The 19,796-nt window shown below is 45.1% G+C and overlaps 1 protein-coding gene across 4 annotated transcripts; it reads right to left on the bottom strand.

Annotated features, from left to right (window-relative positions):
• Positions 1 to 203: 203 nt before the first annotated feature.
• On the bottom strand, positions 204 to 19,687 carry EIF4E2 (eukaryotic translation initiation factor 4E family member 2). 4 transcript variants are annotated; one of them, XM_067301722.1, is made up of 8 exons: positions 19,610 to 19,687; positions 18,658 to 18,772; positions 17,231 to 17,365; positions 14,579 to 14,683; positions 11,445 to 11,597; positions 11,221 to 11,357; positions 3,289 to 3,367; positions 204 to 689 (listed from the first exon to the last, which is right to left on the bottom strand). In XM_067301722.1, the coding sequence occupies exons 1-7, from the start codon at positions 19,627 to 19,629 to the stop codon at positions 3,322 to 3,324; spliced, it is 711 nt and encodes a 236-aa protein (XP_067157823.1). In that variant the 5' UTR covers positions 19,630 to 19,687; the 3' UTR covers positions 204 to 689; positions 3,289 to 3,321. The 4 variants fall into 4 exon arrangements, with proteins under 4 accessions (XP_067157823.1, XP_067157824.1, XP_067157825.1 ...); XM_067301723.1 differs by lacking the exon at positions 3,289 to 3,367; XM_067301721.1 differs by lacking the exons at positions 204 to 689; positions 3,289 to 3,367 and adding an exon at positions 10,617 to 10,712.
• Positions 19,688 to 19,796: the final 109 nt, after the last annotated feature.

The raw sequence follows: 19,796 nt of genomic DNA, 5'->3' as shown, positions 1-19,796 counted from the left end.
GCCCACATAATTCCACAAACACTGCAGAGTTAGGTCAATACGGGCCCTTGGGGTGCTTTGCTGCTTCAGAGAGGGGCCATGTAGGTGGCAGCTCAGGGGAAGATGCCTCATGGAACTAGCAGAAGCAGAATGAAGCCTTACCACAGACTAGAGAAATACCATCGCACTGATTTTCAGACAAAGCAAAAAAAGAGAGACTGAAAGAAACAAAGAGACCCAATAATTTATTGGCAGAGCTGAAAGGGGTGCATTTGCAAACCATGGGGCTGACTCTCAACTGGGAAGCTCCTCCCAGCTGCAGAGAGATTTTTAATACTGGTATCCCTCAGCAAAAGGCTCTGACGTCAAGGCAGAATCCCAGAGATCCTGCATGCCATGTAGAGAAAGAGAGGAAAGTGCTGCAAGATGCGGCCCCAAGGGCACGCTGCTAATTGAAAGGTTGGCCTCCCGCCCCACTGCTAAAAAAAAGTTTGTGTATGACAAGATCAGCCTCTATTATCACCGCTGCTGGAGGGCGTCGGATGGATCCTTCCTCCAAGGAGGAGCGCAAGAGAGTGGCCCATGAGTCCCTTCAGAGGTCGGAGGGCACTGGTGGAGACCTCTCAGTGCTTTCAACACGTAGAGAGGAGCTTAGTGCCAACTCTTGTTCTCACAATGTGATTTTTGTATTTCGAAAGCTTGAATTATCCCTGGAAAACAGAGGGAAGAGAAGGGTTAAAGATGCGCTTTCCTTCAGATCACAGTGCCCCCCATTCCACCCAGCACAGCTAACAAGTGTTGCCAACCTAGTGCTGTCACCCAAATCAATGTTAGTTAAACCTCCTGAGCAGATCTACTTTCTGTCTGGAGACTTTCCACTTAAGCCAACCTGCTATTCCAGAACACTTGGAACACAAGGAGATCCTGGTTCATCCCCATCCATCAGGAAGCAAAAAGTGATATTCCCTGTGAGTAAAGGATATGATAGGCACTGATAAACCTCCTTGAGGTATCTGAAACAACTCACAAGGCCTCTTTCTTCCCAAAGAGTCATCCTCAGGGACTCTGCTTGGAGCACAAATATACTGGCAGTGCAACCTCTCCTGCCTCTTGTCCCTCTTATCTAGGCTCCTTTTGTCATGCTGTTAACAAGTTTAGGCATCTGGTTTCTCCTACCTTAAAAGAACATTTAATCAGAGAAGGACATTTTCCCCAAGTTTAAATAGAAGAGATTTTCCAGCAGCTTTTACTCACATAAGTACTGCCATGTGAGTCACAAGGGTTACTGACACAGAAAGGACTGCTGGTCCACAACCTTCATTTCTAGTCTTGCAACAGACAGCAGTGATTGAAGATGGGGCAGGTTACAGAAACCTCTGTGTTGGTGCTTACTGCTAGCCTGTGAGCAGCAGCAATAGGCAAAGCATATTTACACATTAATAAAAAGTTTTCTTATTTCTCTTTTTAACCCAAAATGGAATTAGAGCGAGATCACAATTATTTTGAGAGGATGGCTTTGGCAGCTGCCTGACTATGCATCCCATCCCCTAACGGGGACAGGGCAGTAAACCAATCACCCAGGGATGCCCCAGCACACATCAAACCAAATTGGCAGAGTTTTGCTGGAGAGCGAAGGCAGCTCATACCTTTGGAACCAAAACAGATTGTAGAACTGCAAAAATCCGGCTTAAACCCTTGACCCTGCCACTAAGAGCCATGTGGTAGCTGCAACATCACAGCACAGTGCATGCTGGAACATCTCCAGGAGGCAGGTTGGAGAGTTGGAGGAGCAGAAAGAAGTCAAAAACACTTTAGGGAGTTAAATAAGTTACTCTGCTATTATTTGACAGCAAAAACCATGCTGGAGGTCATCTGCAGAAGACTGGGGATCACCTTTGTACTTGTGAGCAAAGTAGGCTGTACTGCAATTTGGGAACATGATTCAGGATTCATTAACTGGATTTCAGTTAATCTGCAACAGTGGTTCAGTTTCTCATCCCATGCTGTGCTTTCACCTGTGCCATCTACCTCGGAAGGACAGCATGCTCTGGTTACCTCTATCTTGAACAGATTCCAGCATTTCCCCTTCTTTTGCCTTTATCAGGGTGCTCCAGCCCCCTCTGCTCATCACTACTCTCCCTGGTTAGCACAGGTAACCCAATACAGTTGAAAGCTAGATGAACCCTGTCACTGTTTACCAATAAACTTGGCACATTTACTTCCTTCTAAGACTGGTATTTCATGAAGTGAGTTGGCTTTCTCTTCTGGAAGGTCGCTTGAATGTCATCTAACAATAAAAACACTACTAGCTGCCTGTGTAATATTTTGTAACCATCAATCCTCACAAAAAGCCAATCCATGAGGAAAGACGGATGTTATTTTCACCCATGACTTCAGAGCAAGTTAATAGGAGCATTGCTTGCCCAAAGCTGTGGATGGAGGTTTTGGGAGCACTTGATTCCCAGCGGCCCCTCAGAGCTCAGCTGTGTTGGAGCAGCTACATACCACCGTGGGGTGGGAACCGGGCAATGTAATCCTCACTCCAGTGCTCTGGTACTCAGCAACGGAGCAGTCCCACTCAACTACGACCAAAACACAATTCTCATCACTAGGCCTTGAGCTAGCCCTCTTTAAGGAAGGGGCCTGCCATCAGGCAAGTGGGTATTAGAGGTGAAAAAACAATCTAGGCAGCAAGGCTTACAATAGCACTGGGTTCACCTCAGCTATTTTCTCTGTATGTGGTTGGTTGCCGTTAACAGAAGTAGCGGGTGGTTTCATCTCGTTAGCCACAGCATTATTATTTTTAAATACAGTAGCTACTGTGTGCCCTTCCTGAACAAGCTTTTATTGACAGACTAATTTATTCTGCCCCAGCCCACTGTCAAGAGCAAAGGCACGTATGCCAAGCTCTCGGCACCTCTCTCAGTGTCCATCACGTGGATGTGCTTAACAATCATTTACCACTCCATATCGGCTAACAATTAACCCTAGGCAACAGACCCAAGCTGAAGACATACCTCTCAGCCTCCTGGGACCAGGTCTGGGACACAACTGCCTTTCAAGAAGGAGGACACATTATCAAAACAGCACACAGCATCGTACAAAAAAATGCTGAGTGAATGGACACCACTGTGAATGTTGGTGTCTTTGGTCCAAAGAATCATTTTGACCTTTGGGAAAGAGCCAGCAACAGAATGGGCCCCCCACCAGGCCCACAAGGCAAGAGGAGGATGTGCCAGCCCAGAGGAAGAGGGTCAGAAGCTGAGAGGTATGCCATGAAGTCACATAGGAAGAAAGATGAGGCCCTACCCTGGGTGTGACAGAGGGAAGGGGAGCGTTCGATCAGCGGCCACTGCTGTTCACCAGGCCATGAAACTCCTCCCAGGCCCTGGCAAGCCAGAGGGAAAAAAAAAAGAAAAAAAAAAAAACACAAAAAACAGCACTTCAGATCAAAGGCTTCTTAACTTTTAACGAGAGTAGAAACATTCAATGGCGTTTGAAAGGCACTTGTCTTCAGAGAGCAAGGCAATATTCTCTGATAGCCCTAGTGGATAGAAGCATCCTTAAAACCCAGCCAAACATCTGACAGCACAAGGCAGCTTTAAAGTTCTGCGCAGACATGAAGCGTTCCCACTGGCTGCTGGTGATATAGCCACATTAATACCCAGAGACAGGTATGACCTTCCCAGGCACAAATGGAATAGCTATTTCCTATTGCTAATAAAACAGCTGATGTTACGTATTTCTGGAAGATTATCGCATTCCTTGGCTGGTTAAACTCAGCCAGTTACTGGCCTCATGCTTTACCACATACCTGCATATGTAATAATCTCCCCAAAAGGCACTTTTTTTTCCCCATGCCACACAGCTTAGTTATCAGGACATTCTTCGATCAGGCAGCAGAATCCAATTGTTATTAGAAAGTCTCATTTCCTATTGCAAACCTGCATTGTTAATGACAACCACAATAAAAACACTACAGCTATTTGAAATGAAAATGTTTTTAGATAAGTTAGAGGGACAGGCCTAACGTTGCATTCCCTGGTGGAGAATCTGTTACTGACGGACGAAGCTAGCAGACTGAAAAATTGCTGTCTGTTTTACGAAGGCAGCATACTGAAAGCCCTCTCAGGGAAAAGATGCTGAGGTTAATGTGAGCACGACTATTATCTTCTGGGATCAGAGACATGAAAAAACCTCATAGTTCTCTGTGCCCAGCAAAACAGCGCTGGTGCTTACAGCATACACCAAGCCATTTACTGAACCCCAGAAGTCCCGCAGAGCTGGACAGAGCTTAAAGGGAACCCAAGTCAGTCATAAACCCAGGCTGTCCCACAGATTTTGTTGCTGGTACTTGCCAGCTACCCCACATCTTGTTTTCTGAACTGCCTCATCTGGCCACTGCAACATGTCAGGAGAGTCCAGAAATGGACATGCTGTATTAGTCGTCATCTGTGCCTCAAACGGACCCACAGCCTGGCTCCTACCAATGCCTCACAGAGTCAAGCACCCATTCAGCACTTGTGCAAAAGCAGCTTAGTTATCATACGCTCTTTCCCAGCAAAGTTATAGCTCAAATAAACAGAGGGTATAGAAGCAGAGCTTGCATCACGTGTACTCTGAAAGACTGTATCTCACATACATTCTTGCTGGGAACCGAACAAAGAGGGCACAAGCAAGAAGCTTGCCATCGTGGTGCCCAACTTGGATTTTGTGACATTGCCTACCTAGAATGCAGGACAGAAAATCCCTCTTAAAAGAATCCCTCTTAGCTGCTGAACACCAGGTGGAAAGCTGTCCATACCTCCAGCATAGTTAAAGTCTCTCTACCTTCATATCTTCCCTCCAACCATCCATGCTTTGTATTTCCACATTTCCATCACCCTTAACTGCATCTTTTCTTTCCCCTCTCACACTCCTCCCCAAGCTTATGACTTTTGTCTACAGAAGGGACACAAAGGCAGATTATTCATCGACATAATTATCATTTACTAACTCTTTCAAACCAAGGAGTTCCGTGTTCCAACATCCCAATAACATCATGCACACAGTCCTTCAGCTGCCAAGTCCTTCTCACAGGCATAGAGCAAAAGCTCTTCCAGCCAAGAATTTTTTTAGCTAAGACCCTCATACATATTATAGTACTAATTACTCCACTATCTGCTGACTCAGCTGAAAAATCCACCAGGATGTGTCTGTCCTAATGTACCTAAACTGCGCTAGCAGAGCAGACTGCACTCCATTTCGCACTGAACGAGGCTGCCAGTTAATTTCAGCTGGCAGAATCTTTATGACCTGTGATGTGCCAAAGGCACAGTGCCAGAGAGTCTAAGAGGTTATTTTTATGTATAGACATTTTTAGTACCTTATTGCTATACTGTCTGTGTGGCGATCAGATACTCAGTGAATTGATCCTCGACACTTAGGTTATTCCCATTGAACAGATGGGAAATGGAAACATTAGCAGGCTAAATAAAGCCAGCCAGAGCTTTTCTTCTGCTCTCATTCCTGACCCACAACTGTTGAAACTTCCCACTCCCTCCCCCCCTGCCCAGGGTCAGGACCCAGGAAGGGCACCCTTTCTCCCACCAGGTAAGTTGGAGAAAATACATGAGTAGCCGCCACCACCTAAGACTCCACCAAAAAGAGGAAGAAGAGCCACCACTGCTTCAAGGGACTTTCCAAAGTCAGGATTGTGCAAGCAGCACTAGCTGTTTTCTCCACACCGCCCTCAATCTCTGAAGCCTAGCAGTTCCCCTTCAGTACTTTTCTATGCATCCCTGCTTCCCTACCATCTCCTTCCCCAGCTAAAAAAGGAGATAGAAAGCTATTGTAGCACACGCTACTGTCACAACGCTCACCAAGGCCTGCCCCTTCCACCACCATGTGTGCAACCTCTCAGCGCACCGATCACCCACCACACTCTGCAGGCATGGTGTCCAATGCGACACAGCCTCTTCCGGGGTGCTCCCCACGCTCTATCAGAGTAACTGTGCTGAAAGCATTTGTCCAAAGCCAGTCAAGAACTTGTGACAGGCCTAAAACCAGACAGCTTTAAAAGACCTGGTATATTTTTCTCTCAGCTTAAAATAATCCTTTCAAATACCTGCAGCATCTGTAGCAAAGGCAAATAGGGAGGCTATCTTGACTTTGAAATGAACACATCTGAACTGACCTCCTTGAAAAGAAACATGAAATAAACAGGTTATAGCCACTTCTTTTATGGTAAGAGACAGGCCACCAAGACAAGGGAGCCTTACAGAGTCACAGACACTTTGAATAAAGCATTCTGTGGTGACAGAGAATGAATCAATGAATCCATCGTTTCAAAGCCCAGGTTTAGGGAAGTGCTCTTAGACTTGCACCAACCACTGGAAACACTACTGAAATTGAAGAATGGAGTGATAAATGAATTAAGGCAGAATTGCAGAAACTCGGAAGAGGACAGCTATCAGATTTGGAACCTCACTGCTCTCCTCTAGCTTTTATGTCTCCTCTCAGACTTGATGGAATGAGCGTGAAGCAAGGCAGCTCTCTGGAGACGGCAGGACCCAAGACAACCTGCGATTCTACTGACAGGCATCAGACAGTGTGTACGGGTCCCATTTGCAAACCATCTAACTTTAGAAAAGGTTAACCCTGCCTGCACCATTTAAGGTACAGTCAAAGATAAAGACAACACAAACACAACTGCAGGAGGACTTGAGGAATATCACTCCTTAATGCTATTGGAAATAGCAAGCAAATGGGACCTGGTGCTACAGGAACACAACAGGTTGCAGAATCAGCTGAACTCTGATGTAACGACAAAGGAGACTTCTCACAAGCGTGCAGCCACCAGCCTCCTGTCTCACAGACACTGATCTTCTTGACAAACACCTACCACTTCTGTGAGGATTTCTCTTTTCATCTGTTTCACCTGAAATTCAAGATCTCATTCCCCACTTTTTTTTGTCCAAAGAACCTTCCCCCTTTGCTTTTCTTACAGTGCATACCCCTATTCCCTCCAGAGGACATCTGCTTGTCTCCTAGCTAAAATATAGTCCGAGGTCCTTTTCTCCAGCTGCCTGTGGTGAAATGAACCCAGTGCCAGCCCTATTAAGATCAACCATTCTTCTCATTTACTCAAGCTGCCCCATTAGTTATCAGTGGTGACTCTGAAAGGAAGGGAGAGTTTTATACTCTGCTCAGCTCTCGCTGCAGCAGGCACTTACAAATAACTGAAGCTTTGTTTTCAGAAAAAGCAGCCTGCTTTAAAGCTGACAGGACGATCCATAAAGTCACACAGCAACCAAAATATTTCCAGACCAGCTAGCTCAGTGGAAGCCTGCTGTATGGCCACACAATGAATGTCTGGTCTCTCTGGGCATACGAAGCAACACTGTTGAATTTGCCTAGGCTTCCTGGATGATACTGCAGATGGGAGCTCTCAACACAGGAGATGGTCACCAATCACACAGTTATCAGAGCAGAAAAGAAAGGCTGGTAACCCCAGGCAGGGCAAAGGGTTATTATGCAAGACAGCCAAGTTCTTCACATCCCAAAGCTCAAAAAAAAAAAAAAAAAAACAAACCACCTTTACAGCAATCACTTCCTTCAACCCCTCTCCCAACTGCAGTTCACCCACTACAGATACCTGAATGGTTTTGGTGGCTTCAGTGAGACATGACTGGGCTGGGGCCAGGGACACTCTGCTTTCAAAATAAGCACAGTGTACATCTTACAACAGCAAAAGTAAGAGGCTATGGGGGTTTTTTGTTGTTTTTGTTTTTAAAAACCAAACCACAGGACTGCCACTCTCTAACCCACTAGCACTACTGGACTATGCCACCTCCAAGACTAACAACACAGATGAGCAGAACATATTAAATGTTTCACTGCATCTCAGCGCAACAGAAGCATTATTACAAGTTCCCTAGATTTCCAGCTTCAGAGCTGAGGAGATTTAAGAACAACAGTCTAAAGGATGACCTCTGAGAGAACAAGGAGAAGAGGTTTCCCTCAAGCTACCAAAAAAGAGTAGCCCACAAAATGTCACACATATTCTCTGCAGGTGCCCAGCACTGTAACACCTAAGGTCCTATAAACCTCCTGGAATTAAGCAGAGTCCAAGAGATTGCTCTAGCTCTTCTAGAGAGATTGGAAATTAATACAGACTAGGCTGACCCTTCCACTCACTGGGATTTGGGCAGCTTGTCAATACCACAAGCATGAGAAAGGACGAAGACAGGAAAATTGCAGTGGAAGATCTGCTTATCTAGCTAAATGTGCAAGCCCCACCACCAAGAGCAGGAAGGACAGAATGCAGAATAGCTTCTTGGAATAGCTGTGAAGCAACAGATACTTGTCAAATGCAGCTTGGCAGCACCACCACTTTCCGAAACAAAGGGGTCTGCAGCCTCACTGACAACTCATGAAAAATGGTGTCTAAAAATGAGTTAATATGAAATGCAACATCACAAAAGGAATGTATAAAACCTGAACGACAGTGTTCAGGTTCCACAGTGAGGGGCACACTAGTAATTTCTACAGAAATGTTCATTTACAGTGTGTCAAAAGCTAATCCAGGTCAATTCACTACCCAAAGTCAAGGTTTTGAGAAACGCCTGTTCTTTTCTTGCTAAGCGTGCTCCCTTCCCTGAAGCACAATCAATGCCAATCAAACCCTGCACATGAGCAGAGCTCTAGTGGAGAGATGCAGCCCATACAAATGAAAAATGCCACAGGCCCTCTGGAAAGGCAGCACTGACAAAGCCTACAGCACAGCTCTTCCATTAGAGCCTTTTATAAAACACAGTCGGAGTGTGAATAGAAAGTGCTGGCTAGAAAACCCTCCCGAGTCATAAATCACATGGTACATGTGCAGCATAAGTGGAGTTTATTCATGACGGACAGTATTTCAACAGGGCTTGATAGATGGGTGAGGAAAAGGAGCCAGGCTTTATGGAAGATGAAACTAGTTACACAAGAGATTCTTCATTAGTGAGAAAAACCTAATGATACAAAGCATAGCCAAGCAGAGTCAGACTGAAAGCTGGGGCCGTCCTGCTCTCTTCTGTCAACATAGCAGGCACTGTCACTTCTCTGCAGCCACTGCTGCTTGCTGCCTGCGATTCCTCCATACTAGCACTGGTACCAGGAGAGAAAGGCACAATACGTTGTTCCATGCATCACTACGCAGAGACTCCACTGACAAGCAGTTCTGCTCTGAATTTACACCAGTGCCATTAGAAGGAAATGTTGGACAGCACTGAAATCAGACTGGTGCAGCTCAAGCAAGGCAGTGGGGGGAGGCAAAGAGTTCTCATGATTCCCTGCATGACTCAAGGTTAATTGCTTAGATCTACTTCACTAGGAAGCCATCAAACCAACTTCTGACTACAAACCAACTTCTGACTATCACTCCAACTCACAGAAGAACAAGTGGGAGACAAGCCAACCTGCTCCTGTTCAAGAATTGTTCCCAGCTGTAATCTGAGCTACTAAACTTGATTCCTCAAACACCTGTTATTCTTGAACAAGCTCATCTCGTACCATACATCAGCAGAACAAAATGAAGTTCTTATGCTACACTGGAGAGGGCTACAAACATGGCATATTACACTATTGCAGGGAAATAAGACCAGGAGACCAGATGCACCACCACACAACAATTCACACAGCCACAGCAAAACCAGTTACGAGCACTGTAATAGCAGCATTCTCTGTCCTAGGAAGTCTGAAGGGGATAGTGTGTATGGGAAAGGCCACATCATTTCCACAGTAACCTTGCTACACAAAACCAACACCACAGCTGGAGCGCTGGCTTACGACACAACTTTTCTTACAGATCCTAGGAGAACTGAAACTTCTCCTTATTCACACAAAGCCTCGCCATCACAGTCCTCAGTCTGCTACTGCTGAAAAGAAGTAAAACAGCCGGGTGTGCATCCGCATGAGCACTTGGCAATGTCACATGGACAGAGTGAACAGTGCCCTCTCCTGGCAACAAGTGCATGAGAAATGCTACTACAAAATCATGAGTAAGAGATTCCGACAGCAGAAGAAAGTGGGAACTTGTAGAAACAGAAGCTGCCTGGGGAAGATTTGGTTTAATAACAGTAATTTCCCCTTCCCTTCTCTTTCTCACATACACAGAAGAGGAGGCCATATGGAGCATTAGAATACCTAAAGGCACTTCAACAAGCCCTTTGTATTATTGCTAGAGTGACCCACAATGAAAATGGGCAGCAACTAGAATCTACTTTTCTGCTAAAAGAAGGATTATTGAGCTCACCAAACCGTCTGAGAGAGCACTGAAGAGAGGGTGACCATGGGGAAAGGACAAGCCAGTGTAAAGAAAGGAAATCATGAAAGGTACTTGCACCCTAATTATAGGCTGCATTGGAAAGCTCACTGGTCTATCAATGCCTTATTAATTTGTTACACTTCTTTTTCATTGTACACCTTTCCAAGCGTTAATCTAAACAACATGACCTACCCAGTGTATTGGTTTATAATGCACTTAGCAAAATAAATAAATAAATAAATAAATAATAAAAAGGATTTATGTTATTCACTTATAACTAATACCTATATCTGCAATTCTTTGTCATTTTGTGGGAAATAAAAGTCACCCTGAATAGCTTGGTATGGTAAGCTAAAATGGGTTTATTTAAAAATACAGCTGTCCTCTCTGCGTACCACGATCTTCTACTGTTGTTAAAGAGCCTCGGTCACCAGGGCCTGGAAGACTTAATATATGGCATTTATTATGATTAGAAATCATTTGTACAGCACTGTAAATTCACACAGCACTTTCCCAAGAACATTTATAAGTCTAATGGCACTATAAATCCCTGTTAGCTTCCGCACTTTATTCCGCAGAATCTCTATTCATTTAAATGATCTCGTCCCCCCACTGCAATCTCATCTTTGAATACATCAAGCTACAGTTCCACACTGGGCTGCCCAGCTACTAAGTGACAGGCCAGGTGGATTGCTAACAAAGCCCAGGACTATAGCATTCAAGAAATTAAGGCTTTACTATTAGAACCAAATGTCCCTAAAAACAGCTTGATAATGACACAGATATTTGGCTTTCCAAGCACACTGGCAACAACTACTGCTGTTCGTATTACTGTTTGCAGTGAACAGCCCCAACGCACACGAGCAGTTCTCTCAATTCTTGCGATTTGCGTTAAATCGCTCAAGCACGCATGCAACCAGCAGCAGGCCCTCCCCCTGCTACAACACACGTACTTGATGCTGTCGGTGTGCGTTTTATATTCCATGATGGTGTTGGGAGGTAGGTTTAGCACTCTTCGTAACGTGTCACGTATCCGGGCTGTCGTGGCCTGGTCGCTGGCTGTCTTGTTCCATATCGAGATAATATCCTCCTACAGAATAGTAGGTAAGGGGTAAGCAGATGGCATTTTTGCAGCCCTGCCAAATGGAAGTACATGCCAGTCCTCATAACAGCTTACCTGGAACCGGACAGAGACGACTGCCCCACAGATTTCTTCCCCCACCATAAACTGTTCTCCCAACATTGCCAGAATGAGATTCTCCCAGCATCGTGACGCTAAGCCCTTCCGCAGACGGATAATCCATTTACCACCATTTTTGTTGGCATCATCCTAGGAAGAGGGGCAAGAAATCGATTTGTTTTCTTCTAGCTATTTTTCTGCTTTCCACAAGACAGCAGAGCCACAGATGGGAGCAGATATTGATTGGGTGGGGCACTAGGGACAGAACAAAGGTATTTTCAAGCTGAAGCATTACTACTTCTCCCCCACACAAGCAGAGAGGGAGGTGTACCACTTATTTTGAATACAAAGTGTTTGAAACAATGACTTTCAGCTTTCCAGAGAAAGCTTTATGAACTGAAAACTTGAAGTCTAGTGTTTTGACTCCACTAGCAAAGACTCTACACTAGGCCTACCAGTCTGCACACAAAACCAGAAGGCAACAACCATAAAACTCTATTCCTAAACCCGAGACTGATTCTCCCTCTGTCTAAAGTGAAGTCACTTCCCTGTACGTGTGATTCTACTTGCAAAACAGAAATATCCCTCATCACAGAACACAGAAAGCAGGGAAACACTTTGCGCAGTGCTATTTAAAAGCAAATTGCAGAAAGAATTTCCTTCCACGTTTCCAGCAACATCCACTCAAATTCAAGTTCTTTTGCTCACAAGTAGTGTAAACACAGAATCAGTCCTTTTTCTGGGAGCCACTGGTTTTGTCACACATACAGCTGAAGGTTTGGTCCAGACTGTGGTGGCCCAAGGCAACCCCCAAAGTGGGGGGGGGAAGGAAGAAGGGACAAATTTAGGCTAAGCACTAAATTTGTCATCTCGAGATTTCATATGTTGCACCTGAAAAAGAACTGAAAACTACTACAGACCACCCCGCATCAAAGCATACACATCCACATCAAACAGCAGTTCCTATCTGCAGGATATAGTGGCATTCCCTTGTACGGCATTGTAACTGGGAAGTCTTACGAGGCAAGAAGGGCATGAATTCCATCCAAATCAAAAGGGAGAGAGGTAGGAACAAGTCAAAGAGATGGCAGTTAGGAAGGGAAGATGACAACAGGTCTAGGACAGAAATAGGAAAGAACAGAGGAGAATTCAGAGGGCACTGCACAACACAGGATGTCCCTAGCCAAATCATCAGCAATCCCCTCTCCCAATCTGGGATATACCTTAAACATTCTAGGTCCGACAGCCCAAGTATTTACATCTTAATGAAAAAAAAGACTTCATTTTAGCCTTGAAGCTTCGTTAGGGCTCAGATAAAATTAAAAATTTGGGTGCTCTCAAAGAAAAGTCCTAATGAAGCAAACCAAACAAACACGGAAGTGACAGCATAACAGCAGCAGTCACCAGAGCCCAGGTTTCCAGGTATGTGCCAAAACCCATCCTGAAAGGAGAAGGTGTCAGCTCAAGGCAAAACCTTGAAGCATGACAGCAGCGCCACACAAGGTGAAGAATCCAAATCAACACAAGTTCTAGGAATGTGGCGGATACCCAACAGATGCGAACTGTATTCTGATTAAGTATCCTCGTTTTCCAAGTTATGAACATCCCACTCTCAAGAATTTAGCCATCTCAACTTCAGCCTTTAAGCAAGGAGTTGGGTTTAACCCCTCCAAAGACTTTCCACACTGACTGATAGAGATAGAAAAGTCAGAAGAGAAAATGTTATTGCTCAAAACACCTCAAAGGTGGTTTAAGTGGGCTCAAAGCTAGAAAAAAAAAAACAGTACTTGGGAAGCAGATGCTGTATTGTGTGTTTTATGGTTATTGTTGGTTTTCTTTCAGGTTAAACAAGCTTCGGTTCAGTCAAGCATTTGATTTCCCTTTACTAGAATAATAATGATCTGCAGCATAGTAAATCACACGGGAACATAATGCTTAGTGCTTCTGACTTTACCCAGAAAAGGCAGAGATGGATCCAGAAAAAGATCAGAGCCACATACAGAATTTATGTGTGGGAATGGCTCCTCATATACGCACCTACAAGGATGACAGTAAGTAGGATTAGTCTGGAAGAGAAAGGAGCATAAACAAAGAAAGCCCTACAAAGCCAGGAGCAAAGAGAAGGCCAGCACCAAGATCCCAGGTCCTCTTCTCCAAATACAAAAAAAAAAAAAAAAAAAAAAAAAAAGCACTCCCACATCTTAAAATGGCTACAGGATAAAACTTTATAAGAAATTCTGGTATCATCAATATGTCAACCAGAGATTCCACAAGTTATCAGAGCAGCTAGCTCACTAGGAGTCCAAAGAGAGTTAAATATTTTATATAAATTGTATTTGCAGTAACTGGCTATAAAACACCTTGCTTAAAATAATTGCCAACTAGGGTCACATATAAATTTCTCAGGACCAAGCAGCATAATTAGGTACTTCAGAGCAACACATAAAATTCTCATATCGTGAATGGTATTGGTCATTGCTGGAAGCAGGCCAGGAACCAGAAGAATGATTCGTTGGGCAAAGGTTTTTTTTTCCTTTTAACAGATTTGGATATGAACGAACAGACACAAACCAAGTGCCTTGAAAATAGAAAGGGAATAAAGGACTAAGCCTTCTTTTCATCCCCAGCTCTACATACAGGTGCAGGGCTTTTAACTACATGCACCTCTTCCTTCCCTCATCTGAAGGAGGAGGACTGGTTTCTTATGTTTGTTGAATTCCACTTACAGAGGCTCAGCCCTTTTAGAGGAAAGCCCCACACTGCTGTCATTGCACGAAGCTATAACAAGAGGCAGACGTCAATATCTAGGAGGCACAAAGCTTAGCTAGGATCCCTCAGGCAACGCTGCCCAGAGATCCTCCAGAATCCACAAGCAAAGGCAGTTCTGCAGCCTTTTGGGGAGTGCTGCTAGCACCCCTCCGTATTTGCCCTCTTCTCTGCCAGCAGCTCACGGAGCTGCCAGGTTAGATGGGACAGAGCGCTGAGGACAAGTTTAAGGGCAACTCAAAAGAAAGGCTGCATCCAGGAGAAGCCTGGCATTCCATTTAACAACAAGAGTCCCTTCTCTGCAGAAAGTTTCTTCCAGAATACTCTGGGAAAATATCAAGGCAGAAATGAGAGCTCCAACTCACCTCCCACATGGGTTTGATCCCCTCTTTGAAAAGATGGAAGTCACTATGGCCTGTCAGGTCCCCAGGACGTACCATGTGACTGTAAAACCGCCAGAACTGCTCCACCTGCAATGACACAAACCATGCAATCAGGCTGCCCACACTGTTCAGGAACAGTCCTACGGAAACAGACTCCTTGTTCTATACCAGCTGAACAGAGACACCTTCCCCTTTTGTATTCTACTTCCTTGTCACAAGGGTGTTGATCAGGACTCCCAGAAGGCAGACATGGGATGGGAGCTTGGGATGGGAGCTGGTTCTGACTTGCAGATGACCATTCGAGATATTCAACAGATGCCTCCATAAGCTACTTGGTTTCCGCTTGAGGAAATCTACGCTGGGATAACCACTGCTCCAGAGAACAGTGTCTTGTAAACCCTACCTCCCAAAGTCTCAATTACTGGGCATGTCAAGTGCATCAGCTACAACCAAGCCTCTTTACACATACAAGATTACATTAGCCCTGTGTTAACCATTGTTCTCTGTCATAACGGGGCCTGCAGAAACTGAGCCTCCAAATAAGACATATTTTATATTTGATTTTACTGTACCCAGTTTTTAATACAACAAACACATTCTAGTGCTGGTTGAAGATTTTAGAGGCATCGCCTAAAGCTTTTATTTAAATGTGTCTTATTTCCTTTTACAATCTGCCACAGTACACTCTGACCACTTCAAAAACACCAGTTTTCATCACAAGATCTCCATACCCGCTTCAAACAGTCTGGCCCAAAGGCAAGGGAACTACCTTTTTTAATTCTTAAAAACAAAATATTTATCCTTTGAGATTCTCTGAAGGAGAAAGGATTTTAGAGAGGCTGGATCTTTAAAACAAAACAAGGCACCAGGGAAAGATTCTAGTAATTTCCACATTTGAAGAGGATTGTACTCAGTAAGACAATAGCTATTAAGCAGACCAGCAGTGAAGCCACAGGGGTTAGAAACCATCCCGAGTACTTTATCAGAGAGACCCTGATGACTTGGTCAACACTTGGAATTCTGCTCCAGTCTCTGATCTCTACCATCCAAGCAGGAATTTCCTTTTACAGGCAATATAATTAGGAACCAAGACTGAGGTAGGGTCAGAAGCAATCTATTTTTGTCAGACACATCCAAACACAGTGTAGAAATTAAATTCTTACACTGAGTGAATATGCCCTCTAGTGGTCAACATTTAAAAGCTTTCAGGGCATTCTAATCAAAAGCAGAGAATAAATTTGAACCCAGATTTAGCCTCAGACACTTCTTTCTGAAACCTTTTTTCTCTCCTCCTTTAACAGGACATTTGGAATCAAACACATTAACAGATCTTCTGGCCAATGCCCCCTGTCCTAACTGAAATCAAGCATTTCAAGCCCACAACAGCAACCACAAATTCTTTGCAACAAAGAGCAGGCAACAGAATGTGTGAAGCTTGTCCTCTGAGAAGCTAAAAATCAATTTTAAGTCTATATTGATTTAAAAAACAGACTGAAAAGTTATTGCCAGATCATCACACAGCAGCCACACTCAGTCCAAGCAATTTGGGCTTGCTCCCATGACAGCTAGGAGAATACGTACATAAATTGTTCACTCACTAAAGCAAAAATAATTGATAACACAGGAGAACAGAAGCAGAAGCTACCTGTGATTCAACATGCTTAGAGCTATTCTACCCCCTCTTACCCTGTGTAGATGCAATAACACAAGCTAGCTGCCTGGACAGGCACATTTTTGCAGCTTCCAGAAAGGATAGAGGGATATTTTTACAAATTCCAGGATTGCAGAAGAGAGATTTACTAGTGGGCAAAATTAACATTTGCAAGGGACCCTGGAAAATCTGGAGAAAATATAAGATTTTTTAAAAAGTAATTCCTCTACTGTCCTGACAAACAAGTTTTTGAAATAATCCAAGGAGACGCCAAGCAGCCAAGGGGCTTGAGAACAATATTAAATGTGTCTCTTGGGATTTTAATGACAATTTCAGATTGTCAGTACTATACAACAACTCAACACTGCCCTTCCAAGGTATGCTTGAGTTATTCTGGGAACAAACTATCATAGGAGTGTGAGGGGAAAAGGACAGCAGTTCGCCTTTTAATGAACTTCACTGCAACACCAAACCACACCTCAGTCATCACTTTCAGACAGCCAAAAGACACAACACCATCAGCCACTTGTACGTATAGCAGACCAGATGCCTGTTCCAAATACATTATTTGTGGTGGAGATACAGACAAAAACAGGCTGTACAACAGTCTTTGCCTCACAACTACACAGCATTCAAATCCCACACACGGGAAAAGCTGTTCCCTTCTTTGCTTACCTGCCAAGTTCTGCTCCAGCTATCTGATTTAAGCTAAATAGGAGTTCTTTTCACTTGCTATTATTATTCCAGCTTCCACTATTACTGCAGGCACTGATGTCTAGCACAGGGCAAAGGAGAACTGCTTTAGACATGTCACCTGCTGTAGGCAGTTCAAAATCCACCTGCAAGTTATGGCACATCACTCTCCGCTGCCCAACAGTAAGAACACAGTGTGCACGTGCATACCCCTAACACGCAGGGAGTTAAGCCAGCCACGATGACCAAGCCATGCCCAGGGGACACAAAGATAACAGGAATATACTCACGGAGGCAAAGGTGCCAATCTGTTTGATGTTCTGTTCGTAACTCTGCGAGCTGGTAGGCCTCCCAGGTGTTCGTCTGGAGTACCAGAAAGTGTAATTATACTGCAGGGGGTGCTCAGCTGGCCCTGGGACAACAGCCTGCAGAACAGAAAAGTTTGCTTATTCCTTACTCACTCCTCTAAAGGGGGAATGAGAAAGTTACATTCACGGTATCAGCAGTCCATATGTTCCTGCCCTCACTGAGTGTAAAACAAACAACTCATCCTCATTTTCATAGAAAAATACCATCTCTGTTAACTGTCTGACATAGACCATTAGGTTAACAGCAGCTGACTATTTCAAAAGAATATTAGAAATTTGCAGTACAGGGATGGCTAAGGAGGTAATAACTTATGCTCGAGGGAGTGTCACACAAAGCAACCCTCATCTTAATTAAGAACAGTAATATTAAGTTTTAGCTTTAGTTCTTGACTGACTGTCTCAAAGTAAACAGACAGACCAATCAACTAAAAGGGCAGTATAAGAGTTTAATTTTTTTAATTAAGGAAAAAAAAAAAAAGCCATTCTCATTCCCTGAGAAGAGCAAAACCCATTTACACTGAACCATGATTCAAAAGCAATTATAACTACCTGGTGACAGCAACTCCCCTAAGCAACCAACACCCTAAGACTCCAGGAGGATTAGTCTGTCTCAGAACTTGCTATGTCAGCTTTGGCAGAACCCATTGCTAGCAGTAGGTAGTGATCTCTTACCAGTCTCCATCCATTTGCAATAAAAAGTTTCTAATGAGCATAAAATGGGGAAATAAGAAGTCATCACCCAAGAGTCACAAGTGCCACAAATGCCAGAAAAAAAAAGAAAAAAAAGAAAAAGATGTCTCCTTGTGTCACTTGATATTGTTACAAGTAACTGGGGTTTAAAATCCCACTCTCCACTTGCACAAGGATTGCATTACTTCAGAGAGTATAGTCTTCCTAAGCACAAGACAAAAAACAAGATGGGTATTTGCCTTCCTAACTAGGCTACTTTACACTCACACAGATCCCATCTTAAGGATTATTTCAATAATGGCACAAATATGGTTTGGTAAATCAATTGCAAGCCACTACTCTGTCAGTTATTCCCCTACCCCTCCTCTAAATAATTTGGGGGGAGAAAATAAAGCTTTGCTTCTCATTTCTATTGAAAGGCCAAGCAAAGTACTAACTGCGTTTGTGAAAGGAGTATTCACTCCACAGATTACATACCCCCAAAAGTTATGTCAAGTTAACCAAATACTAAACATAGCTCCTCTATCTTCATTACAGCAGTAACGGCACATTAAGTGACCACAGCACACTAAGATGTATTCTTCTTACTCCTGGACTGAGAACACTCTAGCATTCCCACATCATGCCCTGGTGACAGAACGCAGGTGCCAGCACCTTACCTTCCTCTTGGTACTACTCTGTGGTTTCTCTCGATCATTCTTTTCCTTCTCACTGTCTTTCTGTGTGTTGTTCTCCTCATTCTGGTCATGATCTCCACTATCATCATCTTTCAAACTGGTAAAGAAAATGAAGGAAAAAGGAGAGCCTTGTATCTCACAATCAAGAAGCCTCACCATCAGCCTCTGCTTCTAAGTTCCTATGCCACACAAGAGCCACCAGCATTTGGAAATCTACACTTGAAAACCTACAGAGTGAAAACCACAGATGGGATTTTGCATGCCCAGAGCCCATCACAAGCACCTTACGTACACACTTTTAAGCAGAAGTGTGCAACAAAATGCCTTTTTAGGACAAACTCAAGCACTTTGTAATAAGCAGAGAGAGATCTGCTGCGCAAAAACCTAACTACTCGAGAGGCAGACAAAGAGACCATCCACTGCGGTTTTGCTGACTCTCTGCCACCCTGCTCCGCACGCCCCTCGGCCTAGCAGAGGCTGTCCCTCGGGGGGGCAGACACCACGCCGGCACCCTGCGCCCCACACGCCTCTCCGCCCGCCCCCTTCCCTGCGACGGGCCGGAAAAGAGGAGCGAGAAGCGGGGCCAGAAGGCGGCCCGCGGCTCCGCGGCCGACCCGCCCCACGGCGGATCCCCCCGCCACCAGCAAGGGCTTGTGCCGCCAGACCCCCACCCCGGGCCCGCTCCCCTCAGGGCCAGGCGGGAGCCCCCGAGCAGGGCAGGGCCGGGCCGGGCCGGGCCGGGCCGCCCTGAGGGGGCAGAACGGGGCTGTGCGCGGCCCCATGACTCATCGCGTCCCGCCCCAACGGCGCCGGGCAGCGCTGCCGCCTGGGGGGAGTCTCGGGGCGGACTGCGGGGGAGAGGGACCGTGCAGCAACCCCCCCCCCCCCCGGGCCGGGAGAGGGCTCGGGAACGGCCCCGCCACCGCCCACTCACGCGTCGAATTTGTTGTTCATCGTCGCTCGCTGCCGCCGCCTCCGTCCACCTCAGCGACTTCCGCTCTGCCTAGTCCGCCCTCCAAAGCTTTCCGCTACTTCCGGCGGCAGCGCGGCCGCCGCACGGCGCCGCGCTTCCCCCCCGGCGACATAAGCGCGGCGCACGTCGGAAGGAACTGAGGAGAACG

This window comes from Apteryx mantelli, chromosome 9 (genome assembly GCF_036417845.1).
Source record: "Apteryx mantelli isolate bAptMan1 chromosome 9, bAptMan1.hap1, whole genome shotgun sequence".
In the NCBI taxonomy this organism is placed as follows: Eukaryota; Metazoa; Chordata; class Aves; order Apterygiformes; family Apterygidae; genus Apteryx; species Apteryx mantelli.
The sequence above is the reverse complement of the archived record's forward strand: the minus strand, read 5'-3'. Positions and strand labels throughout refer to the sequence as shown.

What these genes read in the sequence shown, in the direction of transcription:
- EIF4E2 (XM_067301721.1), bottom strand. Translation starts at nt 19,629, where the DNA reads ATGAACAACAAATTCGACGC. An exon ending in AGAGTAGTACCAAGAGGAAG is followed by an intron (nt 17,366 to 18,657) that starts GTAAGGTGCTGG and finishes TCTGTTCTGCAG; the next exon opens with GCTGTTGTCCCAGGGCCAGC. An exon ending in GGATCAAACCCATGTGGGAG is followed by an intron (nt 11,598 to 14,578) that starts GTGAGTTGGAGC and finishes CCCTCTTCCTAG; the next exon opens with GATGATGCCAACAAAAATGG.